Below are 22,337 nucleotides of genomic sequence, written 5' to 3' on the forward strand. Positions count from 1 at the left end.
CAAAATCTATTAGATAATACAAAATAAAACAAACATATGTGGATACATTTGCACTAATTATTATATTTATATTAACAATGGATCAAATGAGTTTGTGAAAAGGGTGATTCATTATGAACCGACTCAGCAGATACTACACAAAATTCTCAAAAGAATCACATTGATACACTACTAGTTTGCAACAGCAAATACATTTTGGAGGGACTGCAATTTATAATCATTTAAGAAGCATTAGATAGGCCTACACTTTTTAGCAAGTAACAAATTATTAAAAGTCCATGAATAAAGAGTAATAATGGTTTGTAAATATGAGATATTGTAATGGAACAACCTCTTGTAAAATTAAACCCTTATGAAACATTTGATGGTTTTGTTCAGTCATTTGCAGCATTTCGTCAAGGTTGGGAAAAGATTCTGTTCATGGATTAATAATGAAAAATGTTGCAGTGACTGGACAACCCTGTCCAGTGCCTTGCTTAAAAGCACCACGGCAGGGCCCAGGAGGTGAACTGGGACCTCTCCAAGTATCAGTCCACACTTGATATTTTAAATCTGGTACGGGGACTTGAACCAGCTTCCCAGTCCAAGCCCCTACGGAGCCACTGCCGGACAAATGTACTAAAACTAATAAATAAATAAGTACTTTTTGTATCAGTCGTTAGTAACCTCCCTACATTTCCATTGGGTGGTGTTGAATTTTTTTCTGTAATTGCTTATGTTTCTGTATTTGCGACGCATTCACATTATCCAAAGTTAAAGTGCGTTGAGCTCCCCGGGCCACTGCACTTTAGCTTTTGTCCATCTGTTCATCCATTGTCTTGCTTTAACATCCTACCAACTCAATTCCAACCATGGCAAGCGGCTCCACGTTAGCTAACACAGTGGAGCATTTAGCAGCAAGATTGCTTATTTTACCATTTCATAGAATTCAAATGTTTTGTGTTGTTTTTTTCTAGAGTTTGTCAAATGCCCAGAAAACACCTTGTCTGTGTCTACTGAATAAATACAATTGTTAAAACAATGTGTTGTGTGTTCCACTGGCTTATGGATTCAGATAGAAAGAAAACTATGGCTTTTGTCAGTAAAAAGTGGACATCTTTCAAGATGCGTTCTCAAACAGCACCATATGGTCACACCCCATCAACCTCAACAGTCATAAAATCTCTACTGAGAACACATTTATTCAGACTCCTTACATTACTACGCTCAAACTCAATTCTGACAGCAATTCTGCTCTCCACTTCCTCTCATTGTTGCACTGTACTTTGAGAAACGATCCGCTGAACAATTAGAACGGTAGTCACCTCCATTCTCAGGGAAATGAAAGTCAGAGAAAAGTCACGGAAAGCCACACGTCTTATCCGACTGGGCCTTTTTAAAGGGAGAACAAAAGGTCTTTCTCCTTCATTTCCCATTAACCTCTATGCTCCTCTGCGCATAGGAAACATGGCGACCTCGGTGGCCCATGTCACATATCTCATCCGGCTGTGCGGACCGCTTCCTATTGGGGGGATGGTGACATTCAGTGAGGGGTTTTTGTATCTATCCCTAGTCCTTGGCAGATAAAAGGTGGGTGTTGATGTTTGTCCCAGGTTTCGCTGATATACCGTGGACACACTCCTGATAAGCGAGGAGCTACTGAGACACTGATGAAGCCTGGAGTGGAACTGACAAGTGGATAACATCGTCAAGAGAAGCAGCCGTTATGGTGCGGATTAGATTTTTGATTATTCGACGCAGGAGGGTTCTCGCTAAGCAGAACCACGTTGTCAGCATTGTCTGAACTCAATACCAGACAGCATGTCTACTCTTAGCATGTGCCATGATAACACTGTAATGCGTAGTTGGGGGGGATTTGCTCATATGCAGCAGCAACATCCGTTTAATTTGTTCCCCCTTTTCCTTTTTTTTTTATCCCCTGCACTTCCAGTAATCCACTGAGGCCTGCTCAAATTCTCATTTCACTGGATAAAAAGATGAAACGCCATTGTAAAAGGAACCCGGTTGTTTATGAATATTAGGCGATGAATGACTTATTGTTTATTTGTCCGAAGCATCACATTCTTCCCACCGTGCCGCAGCACATGAAAACTTAAAAAGAGGAAACTAGTCGCAGGAAGAAAAGAAAAAAAAAGGCTTTCAAGCGAACAACTGAGCATTCGTGAATGTTTAATTAATCAGTAGTGACAAAAGGGAACAACAATCAACAAAGAGACGCCGATTTTCCATTTCTTATGCATTATTCCCATTGGCAAATCACAGAGTGCTGTCAACTACCACTTTGCTCCCTACCCCATCTCCATGGCTGTCCCTGCACTGCGCCGGCAAAACCCTTGGAGAGATACGTTAGCATTTCAAGAGAGATCCAAAACAATAAGCAGTGGGGATCAAGTAATGGAGTTCAGACAACAAGAGTTCACTGTTGTTCCGTGTTTACATGGATTCTTTTGCGCTATGTTTTGTTCCTTTTTGCTTCCCGCAGCAGCTTACAGAAGTCATGATCATGAGATGCTAAATCGCCTTCCAAGAACTGACGTCAAGGCTGCAACCTACAGATGGGATTTCCCGAAACAGATTCCGTTACATACCTAGCGCCATCTGCCCAAGCATGTTTTGTCAGCTCCGTGACAGGTAACAAGAGGAAGCTCGATGAGAAAACACAATAACAAGTCCATACCGCCCAACAACAGACCTCGGCACCCACGCTGAACTCGTCCAATGTCAAAATGGCATAAAGACACAGTATGATCTCTTTCCTGCTACTGATGGAAACATTTTCTACAAGACTCCTGCTGCTCTGGGGGTCAGTGGCAAGGCTCCCCCGAAGGAAAAAACAAAGTGTACTCATCCACTTACAGGCTTCTGCCAATCCTAGATGGGTTATACATTTAAATGATGTGATCAGCATGCAGTGGTCATTTAAATGCATGGATGGAATGAGAATATATGAATTGAATATATGAATACATTAGCATACAGAGAAATGGAAAGTGTTTGTGTACTAGTTTGTGAGGGATTGAAGAAACGTAGCTTGTGGCAATTAGCATATGTCAGTGTTGACAAGCTAAGAGACAGTTGAGAGTAAATGCAGACCATTTATGTTCTTCTACTATAATTATACTAAAACGCTACGATGTTGAATTAAAAGGATCCTTGCATAAACGTTTCTACAGCGGAGTTTGTTAAGCTTTCCTGCTGTGTTAAGAAGGGGAAAAAAGGTCACATTTTGAATGCCTTTGATACCAAATAAAGTGATCCACTGTGGTTTCCTAGTCCATTCCCCACAGTTTTTCAACACATTACATCCTGCACTTTCTAATCTTCCCATAAATATTTGATCGCCCTGATCACCAGCTTATACCACATAACAGACTGCACACATGAAAATGTTATAGAATGCAATAAAAATACCACACTTTCCTCAAATGCTCCACATCATAAGAAAGCATGGCCCTTCACCTATGCAAAGTGGAGAAAAGCAATTTCTTAATGCTTGCCAGAAGGGCGAGTGCTGTTTCTACATATGCTGATGTTGCTGTAGAATGTCAGGAATGTGCTCGTGGTGCTTTTTCAGCCTCTGTAGAATTCAAGTTCAATCAAGCTTTCCTGATGTGGTGATTTGCATTTTTAGTTGGAATTTTATGCAAGTGGGTTATTATGTACAGAGTAAGCATTATGAAGGGTCATGCTTATGTAACCAGGGCTCTATCTTCCCAGAATCCTATGTTCTTGATATTGACTTAATAACCAAATCTAAAGGAATTTTTAAATTTAAAAAGGAAGTTTATTGGTGTCTGTGAGTGATTTCAACATTTTGACCAAGTGTAACATGCATTGAACATTTGACCTAGTGTAAAAAAAAGAACGCTAGGAAGATCCTGCGAATCCTTGAATGACACCAGTTGATCAGATACAGCACTGAGTTATGGGCGAAGCAGATATGATTTATCATTGTCCTATTTTCATTTGCCAGGATACTCAAGCAAGCATGTAAATGGGAATACTAATTTCCACTTGTTCCTACTCGCTCATTATTTTCATGCAATAGCCCATTAGAGATCAGCCGTCCCAAAAATCTCACACACTGATCAGGCTGCATACCAGAAAATAAATATGTTTATTGTGACTCACCGACACCAGACATTTCTGGAACAGACGCTCGGTACGGGCCTTCGTTGAACTGCGGCGGATTGTCGTTAATGTCCTGGACTTTGATGATGAACTCGGACGGTGGTTCCAAGGGCTCGTCCGTGTCCGCGTTGACGACCTGGGCTGTTAGTGTGTACTCGGCCTTCTCCTCACGGTCCAGCCTCTTCATGGCGTGGATGTCACCCGTTAATTCGTTGATGGCGAAGATGGTGCCAGCACCCTCGCCCGCTAGGACATACTTGATGTTTTTGCCACCCACATCCAAATCTGTGTGTAGCTGCAGGTAAACAGAGATGGAAAATAATTACATTAAAAGGTGGCGTCCTCAGTTTGATCCCACTGTGTGAGCAGAGACAGCTGTGGGGGTTGTAATGAATGCAAGTTGATATGCTCAGCATATTCTAAAAGTTCTCACCATGTAAATGCAGAAAACACCATAAATGTAATGTGTCGCTTTTTTCCACATTGCTATGCTCAAACTAGTTTAGCAGGGATACTAAACGTGGCTCAACATAGCCTACACTTTGCTAAATGAGGCCCACTGGGGGCAATAGCTTTGTAAGTAGCACAGGAAATGGACCTTAGCCTACATTGTTCTTCATTATACATCGCAAATATATCATACAAACACACAATATGGGGGGATATTGCTCCCTACAGTCGGGAATGCACAGAAGCCAGAAGTGCTATGAATGTGCATTCCAAAACAGAGCAGAAAAAAGTATCAAAACCAATGAAAAATGTACGAGGAAACTCTGCACATGATGATTCATGCTGGCAAATAACTAGCCCTAAGTTACTGGACGCTGCTGCATGTTCCTCATTATTTTTGTAATTACAGTTTCATTAGTTCACTAAGGCTGCATTACGTGCAAGGCTGAGTGGATGGCTCCCACTCGCCGCAGAGCTGAGTATAACTAATGAGTGTGACAATGCTACATTAGGCTGTTGAAACATCTGTGGACCGAGGAAACAGGCAAAGGCTTCTGTACGTAAAAGAAAAAGGTAAATTGGAAGCGTAGCGGATACAACAGTGTAGGATGAAAAAAGGTCATAGGAAAAAAGGGACATGAGGAAGGAATATAAGTTGTGTTCACATAAACAGACCGAGTAAGTCACCTTTAATATAAGCCTTTTTGATCCCCGAGGTGAGTGACTTTCAGAGGGGAGGCGCTGAGTAAAACATTTACAAATCCAGCAGTGTTGTGACACGGCTGTCAGCCCTCTTCTTTTGTATTTTTCTTAATATACATTCCTCTCAATAACCCACACACACATCTGAGCCCACACACATGCATACAAACATCTGTATTCAGCAGCTTTAATTTCATTTCCTGCTACGGTGTTTCAACAGCGTTGGTTAGGGTGCAGAATAGCGAGGTAAAAATCTGTCGGGTGAGAATCCCGACCTCTAAACTCTCCCCCCCCCCAACACAATGTTTTTATAAGCCGGCTTTTATGCATATACTGTCTCAGAGGTGTTGTTTGCAGACACTGACAAAGCACATTCACTTAAATTGTCACACCTTGCACTTTTGTTTTCCTAATTGTGCCATCATTTCACATGAATGATGTAGCTCATTAACACAAATGCCTCGCAACATCCTGCACACTGAGAAACTCTTTAAATGAGCTCAAATTAATGATGGTCTGTCATTGTTTTTTTTATCCCACGTGTGACTCCTTGTGTGTGTAGTGGTATGCCTGCAGCTCTGCATGTATGGCTGCATGTTTCTCTCAAAGGGGTGCAAATTGACAATTTCAGCTTGCATATTGGATTTGATTATGGCATGTATCATGTATATTTTTAGCAACACATACACAACATAATCCTGGTGTGCATGGCAATTATACTGTAAGGTCACCCATGTACAATTGTATGAACAGTGATGTAGAAACGTGTTTATATCGGATATGTTTCAAGGTCAAAATTTGCGTTCAAGCTCAAAGTCAACCATGTTCTGGTTAAACACCTTCAGTTTCATGGAAACTGCTCAATCTCAATATGCTGGTGATGTAGTGTATTATATTGTATTGTATGTATTAATATATAAATATGAATGGTTATTTAGCATGTGACTTTGCATCCTTGGCCAGGTCACCATAAGGAGTTTTAAAAAAAATGTTTTTATAATTTCTTGGTTAAATAAAGGTTATAAAAAAAAGAACCATATCATATAACAAGCATGCTATATCAATATAGATGAGAGAGTGTACTTGTATTAAAAAATGAATTTAAGTTTGCAAACTTGTTTCATTTTTATTCCAATCACTCTCTCTGGAGTCATTTCCTGTCATCTCCTTTCTTTCAACTACAAAGGCATAGCAATGCCCTTAAAGATAATTAATGCTACAATGGCACTCAGACCCGCGCCAAGGCCAATGGTGCTTTCAAAAACTTCAAGGACTGTCCCACTTGCTGCGTTTGGAAATCATTCTTCCAACTCAAATGTGTTCTGAGCTTTTAGACGAAATGTGGAAACACAACACAAATAATATGTGATCTGTTGTATTTATATCCGTTTCAGAGTGAAGGGAATGGTTGTATACAATGTTCCCAGAGAGGAATGTATTCCTCTCAATAATCCCAATGTCGTCTGAATGTAAACATGATACATGTAATCGTCCAGTGATTCCAACCCATTTAGAATTGTAAAGGGTTCTTCCATTGCACTCTTCCACCAAGAACATAACAGTGAGGCCACAAAACAAAACACAAAAAAATGCCAAAATCTTCTTGGCAGACGTAACAATTGATTGAATTCTTATAAACTAACACGTTCCTTTATGCTCAAAAATCTGGTGATTGCAATGTGAAATAATAATATTCCACCACAGTTAAAAAGTGTTGGCTTATCAACATGGACTTATATGATCATTTGGTTGCTTTATAACCAGGTATGAACTCAGTCTAATTGTTTTCCTTTTCAAATGTCATCTGAGGGCAGTGCATTGTACAACTATACATCAAGGTGGAATGTCATGTACCAGATAAGCACACACAAAACATTTCATTATGTTGGTCGATCAATTCCTCTGCTTGTAACATTCAAATAGAGTTTTAACATTGTGCACCTCTCTATGTAAGCACAATCCATAGTGTATTGTGGCTGACACGTTAACAAAAATGACCGATGAATGACTAAATGGTCAACTACAAAAACGGGACACTGTGTGATTTCTTTAAAAAGAGAAAGTTGTGCAGTCAATTATCACTTTGCTGGAATCTGCCACTTTGTACACTGCATTCCCTGAAAGTTGGTCGGTAACCAGCTGCAGCCCTATACACTGACGTCTCCTCTAAATGCCCTGGTCGCCCACTTCTCAGACAGCCTTCGCACTGGAGTGCACAAACAATCATCAAAGAGTACAATTACTGAAGGGGGGAATATGTCACAGGTCCCTGTCATTAACTGAGTTGCCCAGGCAACTAAAACAGAGAGTCAGTGACATTGACTGTGGCGTTCAGGAACAAAGCAACATTACAGTATCATGTTCACTGACTGTCTTTGTTTATTCTGTGTTTGAGGACTAACAGTAGCAACAGAGCTGTTAGTAGCCTTGTGTTCCTGGCTGTAAAATCTAAAGCCCTATCCACCCAGGACTGGTATTACCAAGGCCCCCCACCAGCTAAACCTGTGATTTATTAAAATATACCGCACCTTTCCCATGGTATCAGCCTATATGTCAAAAATAAGTATCTCATGTTTAAATTTCAAACATTATATTATAAATGCCTACTTATATATTATTATGTTCCCTGTGAATGGCTCTCTAGGTCTCTACACTGTAGTGTCACCCCGCAAATTTGCACCAAAAATGCTGTAAAAAGGCCCCGGCCGTGGCGCAACTGGCTGGGGCACCTGCACCGCACGCCGGCGACCCGGGTTCGATTCCCGACCCGTGGTCCTTTCCGGATCCCACCCCGACTCTCTCTCCCACTTTCCTGTCACCCTCCACTGTCCTATCCAATTAAAGTCAAAAAGCCCACAAAAATCACTTAAAAAAAAAAAAATGCTATAAAAAAACTTCATTTACAATGCTATGTGATACCCATATGATATCCTATATCATTATCTTCTCTACAAGGACGCATTTTCTGGGAGTTCCGCTGTGATTTTTCAGCTAACTGACTACGTAGAAGCGCTACCCTTACTATCTGCACTTCAAAAGGCTGGTTTCCAATCAAATGACATCTATGCTAAGCGGCGTGAGCTAGCAGGGAAGGTTACCATAGAAACACAACTTAAATGGTTGTTTTTAACTCAAGGCTCTGCACCCAACGTCACAATGGGCAAAGAGCATGTCATCTGAATGCAGCTAAACCCTAACCCTACTGACATGGCATTGCGTTGGGATCACAGACAACCTCCATAATTATTACAATTTACTAAAGGTATCTAGGTAATGAACATGAGCTTTATTGTATTGGTGTAAACAGAATATATCATGAGAAGAAAACACTCATTAGAGAATTAAGTGTGTGTGGGGAAGCTTATAATGACTCGTTCATTCGCTGCTGTACTAAAATCAGCCATATATGTGGAAGCTGCAGCTCAGAGTGATAAAGGAAGCCTTGATTGACAGCAGAAATTACCTCGTGGCATAACTTTACGGTACTCTTTTGGCATGGGGCCAGTACTGTTGTGCACGCCCATACCTGCACACACACACACATTCATTTGCAAACTCCAAATCAGGGGCTGCATGGGACTTCTTATTCTGTCAGCGGAAGAGGAAATATGTCAGTCCCTGCTGAAGACGAGCTTTGTACGGCAATCACTTGAGCAATCACTGTATCCTAATGAGGAAGATTCTACAGATTCCACTCCTACCCCTCAAAAGCCCCCACCCCTGCCTCGTGGCGCCCGGGTTCCACATACTTAAGTGTAGTCCTACAGAGGGAACTAATGATGTTGCTCCTTGTCAGGGCACATCGCAGATAGGACGTGTGCTCCTCCTATGCATGTACCAGCAGGACTGGAGAAGGAGAGGCAGAGTGAAGTGAGGAGCGAGAGGGAGGAGATGCTGTCACTGTGATGCAGCTTGTCAGCTACTGTCTGCTTGAACAGACTGCACACAGCACGTCTCACTGCCTCCTCCAAATTCTACCTCAGTTGGTACTCTGCCAGGGTCAACCGCTAGAGTAACACTTTTTGTGATGCTAAAATGCATTATGAACAAACTTATAATGCGGTATAATCTGCATTTAGCACTGTATAAATATAGTTCTAAGTACTCAATGAGATCCATAATGGCAGGACATAAAGCTTTTTATAACAAGATGTATTAGAAGAGTACTGCATTTCTGTTTAACTGCCCTGCCCTTGTGTAGTCTAGCTTTGTAACCAAGGGTACGTGTGTGTACTTAAAATAACCTAATAACGTCATGTGTTAATGTCTTTCAAGGTAATAAAAGACACACATCTCTGCGGCACTCTTTCATTCTCGCTGCAGAGGCTATTTCTTGATTATTAAAACTCTTAATAGCAAATGTAGTATCTTTTGATCATCTTTTTATAACATTATCTTCACCACAGAGGTAAGGTGTCATAATACTTCATAATTGCTGCTCAGAACAGTGTTACCATTACTACTTGTGTACATAGAAGACAGACCCTTTGCAAGAATGTAAACGTAATATAAAAGTCTTAAATGAATCATTCAAAACTCCTTTCAACTAAAAGTACAGAACTATGATCAAGTCATTTTACTTGTAAAAATCTACCCCTATGATAGATATTGTATATTGTTATATGTGACTTACAATTCCAAAAACATGTGTGTAGTAATTCACTTTGAGTAAGTAGCTAGGTAAGTTGTAACTTCATTAAATATTCAAGGTTAGGTAATATGTCCAGTGGTTCCTCACCTAGGGCTACCATGCAAGTGATCACAACACATTTAGTAGTGTAACAACCGGTATGATCTTTAAGAACCCAAGATATTCATAAAATTTATAATATTTGTTCGTTCTAGTAGCTGTTGGATAAATGTAGTGGAGTAAAAGAACCAAACAAAGTATAATAAATAAGTATAGAAGAAGTGTCTCAAATCTTTTCTTAAGTACAATACATTAGTGTTTCCCTATTTTCAACAACTGTCATTTAATATTTCACATGACATTACCTAGCATTTACCTGACAATTTGTCCAAAGCAACTTACAATAAGTTATATATATGTGTGATTTGATTCAAGGATTAGTTATGTTATTGAACAACACAGGGTTGTCCATGAAATATATAGGTATAGTCCACTGGTGTCCAAACTGTGGCCAGTGGCCCATTCTTAATGGAACATGGCCCACACAAGAAACTTCAGCTTGTCTTATATTTCACTTTCTTAAATGTATATGTCAAAATATATCACACAGTATTCATGTGTTAGTAAGCCCAATTTTCAAATTAATTTAGTTAATTAAAGTAGAAAACATATTCTAACAAGTTTTAGTTGATAAAAAAAGTCCAATAACTCATTTCCATAACAAGCTTGAAATGTGCTCTTCATATTTCTCCTTATTATAAGCAATCTGAGACTTCTATTTTAAGGACTTAGCGGCCTACACTTTTTGTAACAAAATAAATGAAGACATAAGGAAAACATGTTTAAAGATGAATTATTTCATCAAGCAAAAATGTACTTATATTTGAATGATTTTGTTAATCTATAACTGGCCCAGCCCTTCGTATGTTTGTATGTATGTTGAGATCAGTGAAACATGTGTTGACACCCCTGGTATAATCCCTATTTTGCGATACAAGAAAAGAAAAAAAAGGCAGGATATAATTGTTGGCGGTTTTGTGTGGAGGAGTTCATGGTATTTAATGTAGCAAATGATGCAAACTGCAGAAGACGTGTTACAGAATGAAAATGTGCAGCACTATATAATGCATCATCGTGTTGACTCTAAATGTCATGTTTGGTTAGATCCTATTTAAAACTAAATCCGACAGACTTGTTTAACAGAGGTTGCATGACCAGACCGTAAAATGTCATGTTACCCATTAAATTTGTAGTAGATTGCATGTTGTTATGTAAAATGTATGGGAACCCCAGGGCCATGCACTGCATGGACTAGTTAACATAGCACCTTTTCTAACGGCCAGATGTTGACCTTTTTTCTTTTATAGTGCAGAGTTTAATATAGCCTAGTTTTCCTGGTCAAAGTGACCCAGTCCCACAGAGCAATCCAAAGAATTCATACAAGAGTGCTTCATACGGCAATGAGGGGCCAAAAGGGGTAATTCATTGCCAAAAGTGATAAAATTAGAGCTACCATTTTTTCCCCATCTGTACACCCTGAGGCAACTCTAGCCTAAATAGTTACTCCACATAGATTCTGCTCAAACATGTCTGGTAATTAATTGTCGCTTCTTCCTCCCATTTGTTGGATTTTGACTCTGTTAATTACACCTACATGAATAATCTGTAATTCTAAATATTGCAATAACATTTTGAATGTACGGAGCAGATGGCGCGATGCATGATATATGATACACTTAGCTATTCTTGGGAACATTTTCCCTCCAGTCTGTCTCATGGCACGTAGCGTTTTATCAAATTGGACAGAAAAAGTTCCCCTTCTGGTGTGATCTACAAAAGACTTCATTGAAGAAAAACTGTATAGTGAACATATGCGGTGGTGGAAGATTGGATATAAAAGGTTCTGAAACTAACCCTAACCCCGTCCTTCAACTAAACTATTTTAGGTCTTTTAGGTGCCAAAAAGTGTTATTCTCATTGAGAACAACACTCTTTTACTGCCACGTTATCCATTGTTCTCCCCTTGCATTGGTTCACAAAAGAATTCAATTAATTGGGATATTGGTTCATCTCTTGCGACAGAACAATAATCAATACTGCTCTCCGGAGAGGTCAAACACGGTATTCATGGAGGCCAAAAAGGGGAAAGAGAACCTTACATGTTTTCCTGTTCATTTATTATCACTGCAGACAGCTTTTTTTATTGAGACAATGGAAAAGAGATTGTGTCACAACCCACATACAAGCAAAGGTGAAGGTTTGTAATCGAAAAAGCACTGCACTCAGGAAAGTTACAGTAATTACAATCAGTACAGAGACTCCCAGTGTTATACCTTCTCCACACTGCTTTTGTGAGAACAGAGAACGGAGGAGTCTTTGGCAAGCTTTTGCCTTTCACTTTCAATCTGTTCCATTTTGCTCTTGGACAATCGGGAATTAATGAGACAAACAAAGAAAAAACAAAAAATACAACACCATTTGAACTGGATTTGTGTGCAATCTCTACCAAGGTCAATCAGGGCTAATGTGTTCTGTGGCCATCCCTGCACTTTGAGCAATGGCACATGTGTTGCTTTTCACTTACCAGTGGCGCATTATTGCTTCTGGAGAATAAGTCAAAGTCAAAGCGGCTACCTTTGGAAACAAGAGGGCGGCACAATTAGATTTAGCCACCCATGAAAAGCCTTTTTGTTTGTGAGTGTGGATGCATGGGAGGATGCATTTTAATCATCGGAGGCTACAGTGTCACCACAGAAAGAGAACGGAGGATAAGAAAATAAAACAACTCCGCATAATGAGGCCAGGCCTTTCGGGCTACAGCACTTCAAGAATGACCTATTGTATATGTGAGCAATATTCAGTAAAGATTTTTACCGCCTGCTCATTACAGCCTTTTGTTACAACATTAGACAATCAGTGTGTTCATTGGTGTGTGCCAAACACAACCGTCATCGCCAGAAAAACAAAAGGTAAATAAGAAACACGACAGAGCTTTTGTCAAATTCCTGGCAGCTCGGCATGTTTTTCTGTGAAGAGCTCTGCAGTTCGAATTAATTCCGCAAGAACAACCTGTGATTTTAGCAAAACAAACAAATAACAAAAAGAAATGTTCTCAGCAATAAAGAGCCGTGAAGAAAGTGTAAATGAGCTCTGCTGCGGAGGCTGCGGCGAGCATGCTGAGTGTTAAATAGAGGGAGATTTTTTAGCATTAACCTCGACTATTGTCATTACCCTACCTGTGGGCACCGAACTCATCGGTATACACAGCATGGTGAAGGCGGGTGGTGCAGAGGGGGGGTGGTGCAAAACAAAACAAGCTTAATCAAGGAGCACAACAGTTTTTCTCTTTCTTCAGCGTGGCTGACCTAATCAAATCATGCAACGAGATTGATTTCACGAGGTGCAGATGGATCCCGTAGCAAGTCTAATTCAATGTGCCGGCTTTCCACTATGATGTGTGTTTTCTCGGTCCAGATGGTGCCGCTCGGGTTTATAATTCATATTTCAACATTTCACCCCCCCCCCCTCCTCTCCTTCACTCCCTCCCTCTTTCTTTCACTCACTTACAGGCTATTTTCCCCATTTTCCGTTCGTAGTTTAACCACTGAGTAAATCAGCGTGGATCTGTCAAACATGGGATCCTGTGATCTTGTTAAATGTCACAAGCAACACACGCCGACTGTGGAGTTTCACGGTGGGAATGTTGCGGCTGATGTTAAGGAAAGTTGAGGGGTCGGGTATAGTATATAATATCAGGGAGTGTGGACAAAATGATTAGGTGGGAGGAGAGGTCAGAAAATAAGGAGCATATTCTAATTTATCCCTGGACTTTTTTACACAGCAGGGGAGTTTTCTTTTATCTTTTCTCATCCCTAATTTATATTTGACTCCAGGCTTATTTTGTACTGTACTTAACAGATATATACAGAATCAACCCTAAAAAGTTAAGAGGCCTGTTCAAACCTAATTTATAAAACACATTTTTACAAACTAAAACTTGTGTGACCACAGTCCCCATAAATATACTCCATTACACCCAGAAGTCTTTCATTTGTGCTTGAATAATGTTTTATTAATCATCATTTATTTAAATCAGATATGTTCTTTACACTTCTAACTGCTGTCTATGGTGTTAATCCGGATTCATTAAAACAATCATATTCTATAATCTGATCAGTTTATCATCTACCTTAATGAAATTCTGGATGGGTAAAAAGTTGATTGTACTTTCCATCTTGAAGACTGGCCTTGCATGTGAGAACACAATACAGGTCTTGTTAAATGATGTACTTAGTGTACCATATGTCATAGTATAGATTGCGTAATGTACTGTGATTCTGCAATGAATAATAATAATAATAATAATAATAATAATAATAATAATAATAATAATAATAATAACAGTAAGAAACTTGCAAGGAGTAAGAGTCATAACGCAGATTTTCTTTGCATACCAATCAGCATGTTTCAGGTGGTGATTCATATATAGCGTATACCCTATATAGACATGCACATATTTCCATAATTGGAGTGCCGGAGCCATTGTTAGGGGTTTATGCAGGGAGAATGCAGAATGCAGATGTGCTCCACAGTGCCTGTATCGAGCTGTCAAAGTCATTGTTCTCAACCTGAGGAGCCTTGAAAATTAGTTAGTTTCAAAGGCAACTGCCACCGCTGCGAGAGAGATGCATGTATTGCTGCTGTTGAAAAACTCCTGCAGGTATGCAATAAGTTTGGGGTGGACTTGAATAATGGGCTTCGACAGCTTTTGCTTATCACTTTTGTTTCTCTATAATAAGCCTCTCACTGTAGGCCCTTTCCTAAAACACCACTGCAGGCTATGGCTTTATTTTATCAATTGTTAATGTACAAGCATTGTGAACGCCAAATTCTGCTTCATCATGTAAAGACAGCTGTCAGATTTACGAGGGAGTTATGAAGCGAGACCAAACGCTTCCAAAAAAAGGGTTATGACCTGTCTGTGTAAAACATCCAAGAACAGGAGTTCTGATCTCATCTCTGAGGAATCAATATCCCCGCTACATTATTCAGACAAAGTATTTTTGTGTACATCAGTAGATTAATACAGCCTCAAAACTGACTGCTGATCTGCTGCTGTTTTCCCATATTCAAAGCCAACATCTTTCTCATAGAAGGTATAGAAAAAAGCAGCATTTTGCTCAGACCAAAGAACAAAAGGCTGTGTAAATTAGGCCTTCATTGGCTATATTAATAATCATCTGTGCCTTCTCCTTTGAGAGGCCTTGTGATATCGAGTATCATTAGACATGCAAATAACAGCTCCATTTTCCCGTCCCTGGGATTAGGAAGGAAAGGGAGAAAAATGAAGAAGAGGCATGGCTGTGGCAGAAACAATTAAGCCGTCCTCTTCGCGGAAGCACTTGGCAGCCGGCTACAGACTGGTAAGGGAGGTTGGGGGGGGGGGGGCTTTTTGGCTAGGCAGCGACGTCAACACGCTTGTCTGAGTGAATGCGTTTTTTAGGATGTCAGATCACCTTGAAGTGGACGACAGCAATGAGAACAAGCGCTCTCTCGGTGTGTCGTGAGGCCCCTAGACACCAGAGAGGGGAAAAAAGCAGACAAAAGAAAGGAGTCATCCGTTTTTGTAACACGGGGATGACACGTTCCTTTTATCCCGTACCCTCACCTCACACGGGCGACCATCGAGTGCATTACCGTGCTGCTCAGAGACAGAATCCCCCAAGCCTTTGAACGCCACATTAGATACATATGCAAGGCATCTTTCTTGCATACATAATCATATCCTTTGGCTAAACAGGGCCGACTCTTCCCTCCATGAAAACCAAGAAATATACATGATACAGAAGTCCTTCCTGGACTACTCGAGATGAAGTACAACTAAATATTTTCATACACTAAAATGAAAGTCATTTACTTGTTCCTTTGGCGCTGGGGGAAAGGAGGGGAGTGGGCATGGAAATTGCCTCTCATAACCCATTTCCCTGATTCCCTTGTTACCTTCACTTCATTTCCAAGTTATCTTTTCGTATCATGAAAACAAAGCTACAAGAGCTGGGGGACACAAAATCAATCTTTGTCTGTTAAAAGGTTACCCAAAGAAAGTAGGAAAACAGGTGAGGCCTAGAGGGTGTTAAAGCTGGGAGATTTAGCAGGTTGAATTTTTTCTGGGAGCCTTAAAAAGGACAGAAAAAATAACGTTTCAATGAGAAACTGCAGATGAAAGCCCACAGAGTTCAGTCCGTCATGCCAAAGACGAGACTATGAGTCGAAAAAGTCTCAAAAATTCAAAAGTGACTACCTGAAAAGCTCATGTCTCCTCACATCTTCTCTCTTTTCGCTCCCTTACCCTCTTTATCACTCCCTTCCTGCTCTCGCTCTGTGTCTTTTTCTGGAATCGCCCGTCGGTAATGTCAACAGAGATTTCACGGCACAGTGCCGATGCATCAGCCAGGCTCACATTTCCCCTACCTGTGATTTACATCAGAGAAGAGGCTCATGGGGGATTTTCCATGCCAGCAGAGGGAGGGGGTGTGGAGCTAGTACCCCGGGGCTTGACGCAGTAAGGCACTCTAACAATGGTGGCACGGACCACCAAGCTGAGAGAGGCTTTTACTGCAAAGACAACCTGCATGGCTGCATTCAGGACCAGCTCCCTAAATGTCACCAACCTCCGCACAACACACAGGTCTCACTTTTTGCAAAACATATTTAAGAAAAAGGGAATAAGCGTGTGTCAGACTTGTTCTTTCTTTTTTTTTAAAGTAGCATTTTTTTATGCTTCTTTAGTCTAAAATTGCTTTGTTTTCATTCATAACCTATTCAAATTATTTGCAACACTATATATTCTAAGCAGTAGTATTTAACTTTGTATATAATTCTATTGTGTATGTTACTGCAGTATTTCATGTAAGTCACTTAATGTGAAATATAGTTAATGTTGCATTGTTATATAGCCTAAACTCAAGATGTATCACCACATTGTAGCTGTTGTGCATATGACAAATAGCGGAATATCAAAAAGCAAGGGTAATAAATAATCCATTGTTTGTCTTTAAAAGGGTTTCTTCATTCATGTATAATTTAAAACGTAAATGTTGGACAGTATTTATATGGGTATAAAGTATGTGAAACACTTTAAATATTCCTCATAGGTGAAATTTCAAGAGAAACTTGACGCTAACATCCTTATTTTGTAATAAGTTCATTAAATGTGTGAATATTGTTTTGCATAATTCATAATTGCGTGCATTGCAACAAAGATTATTTCTATTTTTCTATAACCTAACCCTAATAACAGCAATTCAGTCAACCTCACCTCAATGGTTAGTAAATAGTCACTTATGTTCACATGTGTAAGTAAAATAAGACAATATAAATGTAATGTAATAAAACATAAATAAAGAAGGAAAATAATAATACATATTTACAAAAACATTAAAAATTGAATTACTTTGGGGCAGCAGTAGCTCAGTCTGTGGGGAATTGGGTTGGGAATTGAAGGCTTGCCATTCAAGTCATGATCGGACCAAAACACACAGTGTGAAATGTTAGCTGGAGAGAGAGATGCCCCTTTGCCTTCTGGGCAATGCTAATGTCCTGGAGCAAGGCACTGAATCCCCAACTGCTCCCGGGCACGGGAACACTAGAAGCAACTTTGCTCTGACACCTCTCCACTAATGCATGTGTATTGGTTCTGTTTGTGCATGTGTTCATGTGTGTATTTCGACCTATATGTGTATACTGTAAATAATAACACAGTATATCGAATTTCCAATGCTGGATTAATAAAAGTATGTCTTCTTCTTCTTCTTCTTAAAATAGAAACTATTCAAGAGTATTAAAAGATCAAATCGAGGTAAAGTGACATATCGTGATAAGTTACAAGGTGTACAAGGTGTGCAGGGATCCATAAATGTTTGAGGGAAATAAATCAGAATATCCTTACCCTACGGTTCCATTCCTTGAAAAAACTATGTGAATAATACTTTAAAATATGTAAAAAAAAAAGAAAAACTCATTTCATCTGATGTCTTGGTCAGAGCAGAACCTCTATCATCCCAGAAAATGACACTGACAGGCTAAAATCTATTATTAAATTAAAACCCTAAATCAAGCTGTCCAACATCTACACTTTGAATCCCAACATGTGTGCTGTCTGAGTGTTCCACACATTCATGGGGACAGCGGAACATGTTGCAACGGTTGTCATGTCCAGAGCTAACGAGCGGGGACGCCGTGTTTGTACGACATGTCATTTGTCTCCTATAATAAGACATGAGAGCTCGCAGACGTTTGAAGGAAGTCAGCATCGCAAAACGACTCCTTCCTGGAAAGACACACAGCGGGGAATGCCAGGAAATCTTTTTCTTTTTTTTTGTCACTGTGCATACTTTGCTAACAGGCCTCTGTGTGATAGATATGTGCATCCTTGCTTGCTAAAATGGATAGAAAGAAAACAAGCTTTAGTGTGTGTGTGTGTGTGTGTGTGTGTGTGTGTGTGTGTGTGTGTGTGTGTGTGTGTGTGTGTGTGTGTGTGTGTGTGTGTGTGTGTGTGTGTGTGTGTGTGTGTGTGTGTGTGTGTACAAATGCCACCTCCCTATTACAGCTGACTGCTAGATGGATGCTGGCTGTCACACCTGCCTGACTTTGTTCCTGCCAGATGCGATGGGGTCACGGGGATAGCGCCCAAACACTCATCAATCTCAACCATTGTCCAACATCCTTTCGGCTCCGGCAACAGCTTCCAATATCCATTTAGTCGCTCCAGATGCTGGCAAAAAATGCTTACACACACTGAAACGGGGTGGCCATACCTATTGACCTGCACTGTCCTTACGGAAGGATAAAAAAAACTAAAAACGAAGGACGTCAGAGGATCAGGAAAAATCCCTAAGAGCTTCGGACCATTAGACGTTTAACTTTAATTAGGGTTAGGGTTACAGGGATACATATCCAGCAAGCAAAATATACTAGGTTTGGGTTAAGATGCATTAATAAAAAAATATATAAAGGATGAAAAATAGTTTGTGCTATTCGGTAAACAGATAACGGATAGATCATTGATTTCTATAATTACATAATTATCCCGTCTAACCGAAGGGTCATTAGTACCGTTTTGTGTTCAATAGCTCAAACATTTTTCTAATTTATTGTCAAAGATGTGAACTTAATTTCTTTTGTTCAGAGTTATATTTTCCATTCCATGTATTCTGTTTTGAGTTCATTAAGTTAAGTTTATTATTCCTTGTAATTGGCTTAATTGTTGCTTCTTTTTTATAAGGGATAAGAATCTTTATGATTTATTCTGGTATTTTTCCAAGTATAGGATTAGTTAGTACTTATTAAAAGAAATACAATAAAAAGGTAGATTTTTCTCTGGGAAAATTGTCTTATAGATATTTCCCAGAAGCCACTTAAAGCTTTCCATGACAAAATATATACGTTTATGGTTTCCTTTTACATTTAATTCTATTGGTAGTAGAACGGCTGGAAAGAAACTGGTTGCTGTGGAGTGGGACACTGCGATCAACCTGAGGTCTTTTATTTAATAACATGAAAGCCAAATGGAAGAGCTTGGGAGTCACATTGAGAATAAAGAGGGGGGGAACTGGAAGGTCTAAAGGACGCAGGTATGAAACAAAAACCAATCACATAACATTAACAAACAGTTCCAGGTTTTTTTTGGAAGGAGGTGAATATAGCCGGGATGCTAAAAGTTTTGGCTGTGTATCCGAAAGCGGAATAATGTGTTGGTCGTACACAAACAATTGTTTTTCTTTGTGAATGCAACAAACTCAATTATATTTGAAATACACTCCTGGCCTCGTAGTAAAGGCACACAGAGAGAAGCCAGAAAAGTAATTTCCATCATTCTGACTCAAGTTTTCCCCTGATAGGAAGCGGCACTTGAGTAGCCAATCCACTAACGGGACGGAGACAGAAACCTTACATGTACATTTTATCCTTTTTTTGCCTCCTTTCCGTCCCAAAATATAAATGTTTGGATGGGTTTGTAGTGAAATATGTATGGCAAAATATGTAAAAACATGAAACAGAGCTGCGAAAACTTCTTTGAGCATGGAAAATAATTTGTGTTTATAGTTTCTTGGTCAAGTATCGCTTAGGGTCACGCTGTCGTATTCCAGAAAGATGTTTTCATGCAGCAGCACAACATTTCTTCTCTGACATGGCGTACTTACTCAGGGTGCTAAAACGCTCTACAAACAGTAATGGTGTGAAAATACAGCCCTCACTCGCACTTCCCCTGCTCTGTCTCTCTCTCCCCCCCCCCCACCCCTCAGCGGCTTCTTTTCCCTTTCTACATTTTCACTCCTCAGCTCTTTTTTTTTTTATTCCCTCTCTCTCCTCCTCTGGGCCTCCTGAGGGTTGGGGAAATAATGTACACAAACATAACAGGCAGGACGGGATAAGCGCCCTGTGTTGTTTATGGGAGAACAAGTGACAAATGGAGAGAGACTCAAAAAAAGAAGGAAAAAATCATTCCAGCGTGCGTTTTCCATTCCCGCACCCGCTTTAATTGTGAGGAAATCAGAAAGTTGGGAGTATTCCCCGCTGTATGCAGATGCTCTTTGATGCTGTCACTCACATGGTGTGGGGCTTTTGATTAGGCCTTGTCTCAGCGCTGGAGGATCATGACCACACTTGGCAAGCAGGAGCCATTAAAATCCAACAAACTCTGGCTCCCCCCTCAGTCTGTCTTTGTCTTCCCCCCCTCGCACAACTGGGTCATCCACTGAGAGAGGTTTGATCCTGAAGGTAGCACCATTAATCACTAGTGATCGCAATGCAGGAGAGAAGGGTCGAGGGTTGGGAGATATAGCAAGATAGTGTGGAGTTCAAATTTAAAAGAGGACAAACTATTTTGTACACAAAGTGGGAATCAGCCTTAATGCTTAGCTGAGAAATAACCAGGAATTTAATATTTGCTATAATAAGTACCGACTCAATTCAGTATTTCCAAATCATTTCACTTCATCCTTGTGCTCCACCACATTCCACATGGGAATACTATATTATTGAATAGCACATACTTACTTTACTAAATTAAAATTCACATCTAAAATCTGAATGAGAATACTTCATTTCTCCCTGGGGACAATAAGTTTTATGACAGTTGATTCATTTTTTAAGAAAATCTAAGGAAAGAAAATAAATAGAAACAAATATATTTAACATTAGGTGTAAAAGGAAGAATGTGCAATAAAAGATGAAATCGATAAGATATTATTTAAAAAGAGATAATTTAGATCAAAATAGCAAACAGTATATAAATATGTTTGGATGATCTCCAACTCAACCACTACAGTAGAAAATGCTACTTACAAACTAATGCATCAATAATAACACGTTATAATGGACCATTCCACAAAGAAATGACTTCAACCTTTGATACAGTCATTTAAATGCACGTTGCTGCTACGCACTCATACGTATAATTACAAAAAATACAAAATGTAAAATAAAAACATAATAGATAATCATCAGATGTAGACATGTTCTCTAGTATCATAATACGTGCAACTAACTGTATCTATCTTATATCACTAAATGGCATAGTTGCTTTTTAAATATGTGTCCTATCAATGTATATACTTGTGTGCTTAGAACCTGTGAAAATACAGGCAAACAAGGCAACATTTTCATACTTTCTTTCCATGAAAGCATCTTCAAACTGTGGCTATTCAGCATCCTATTAAATGAGATGCACACAGGCTATTTCCCCAATTATTTTCCTTTGTTGCAGTCATTCCGCTCTGTCTCTCCCTGTGTTTCCCATCTGTGTCTCCTGCCAATAAACTCTAAAAACTCATTTACAAAAGTGTCTTAGAAGAGGTACCCTTCATTCTATCCCTTCAATAGATGGGATGTAATTGTTATTTGGGGTTTTATCTCTCTCAAGGACTCGGTGTGGATCACTCCCTTCAAAATCTCTACTCCATTACATTAGAAGTACTGCTCCAATCCCTGAAAATCTTGAACACTCAGACACTCAGGTTTACCTTTTGTACTGAAAAGGAAAGCTTGTTTGGTCTCGATATGTTGTGCATATCCTCATTTTGTAATGTACTGTAAGAATGCAAAATCCTTAAAAGGAAAAATTCACAGTTTGGGACAAGAAAGAAGGCAGATTGATCTAAAGATTGCATAGATGTTTTTCCTGTGCAAATGAAAAAAAGTGTAAAATGTGAAGCAAATAGCTCTCCAGCACCCTGTGCTTTTAGACATTATTTGATGTAATCTGCAGTAATTTGGGGCATGAATTGGCAAAAGTATTCTTTCTGCAAAAACATTCTAGATCACAATGATTGACACTAATGGCCACAATTATATTGAAATGATTAGCCTCTTTATCGAGTAAACTATACCATATTGCATTGCCCTTACCACTGATCATGGCAGT

The 22,337-nt window shown here is 39.6% G+C and overlaps 1 protein-coding gene across 2 annotated transcripts in view; it reads right to left on the reverse strand.

Moving 5' to 3' along the window:
- cdh8 (cadherin 8) overlaps positions 1 to 22,337 on the reverse strand; it is a 102,142-nt gene that overhangs the window by 59,659 nt on the left and 20,146 nt on the right. For both annotated transcript variants that reach the window (XM_063882665.1, XM_063882664.1), the window contains exon 3: positions 4,132 to 4,426. In XM_063882665.1, the coding sequence (XP_063738735.1) occupies positions 4,132 to 4,426 (295 nt within the window). The remainder of the gene's footprint in view (positions 1 to 4,131; positions 4,427 to 22,337) is intronic.

The sequence above is a fragment of the Eleginops maclovinus genome, chromosome 4, assembly GCF_036324505.1.
Source record: "Eleginops maclovinus isolate JMC-PN-2008 ecotype Puerto Natales chromosome 4, JC_Emac_rtc_rv5, whole genome shotgun sequence".
NCBI lineage: Eukaryota > Metazoa > Chordata > Actinopteri > Perciformes > Eleginopidae > Eleginops > Eleginops maclovinus.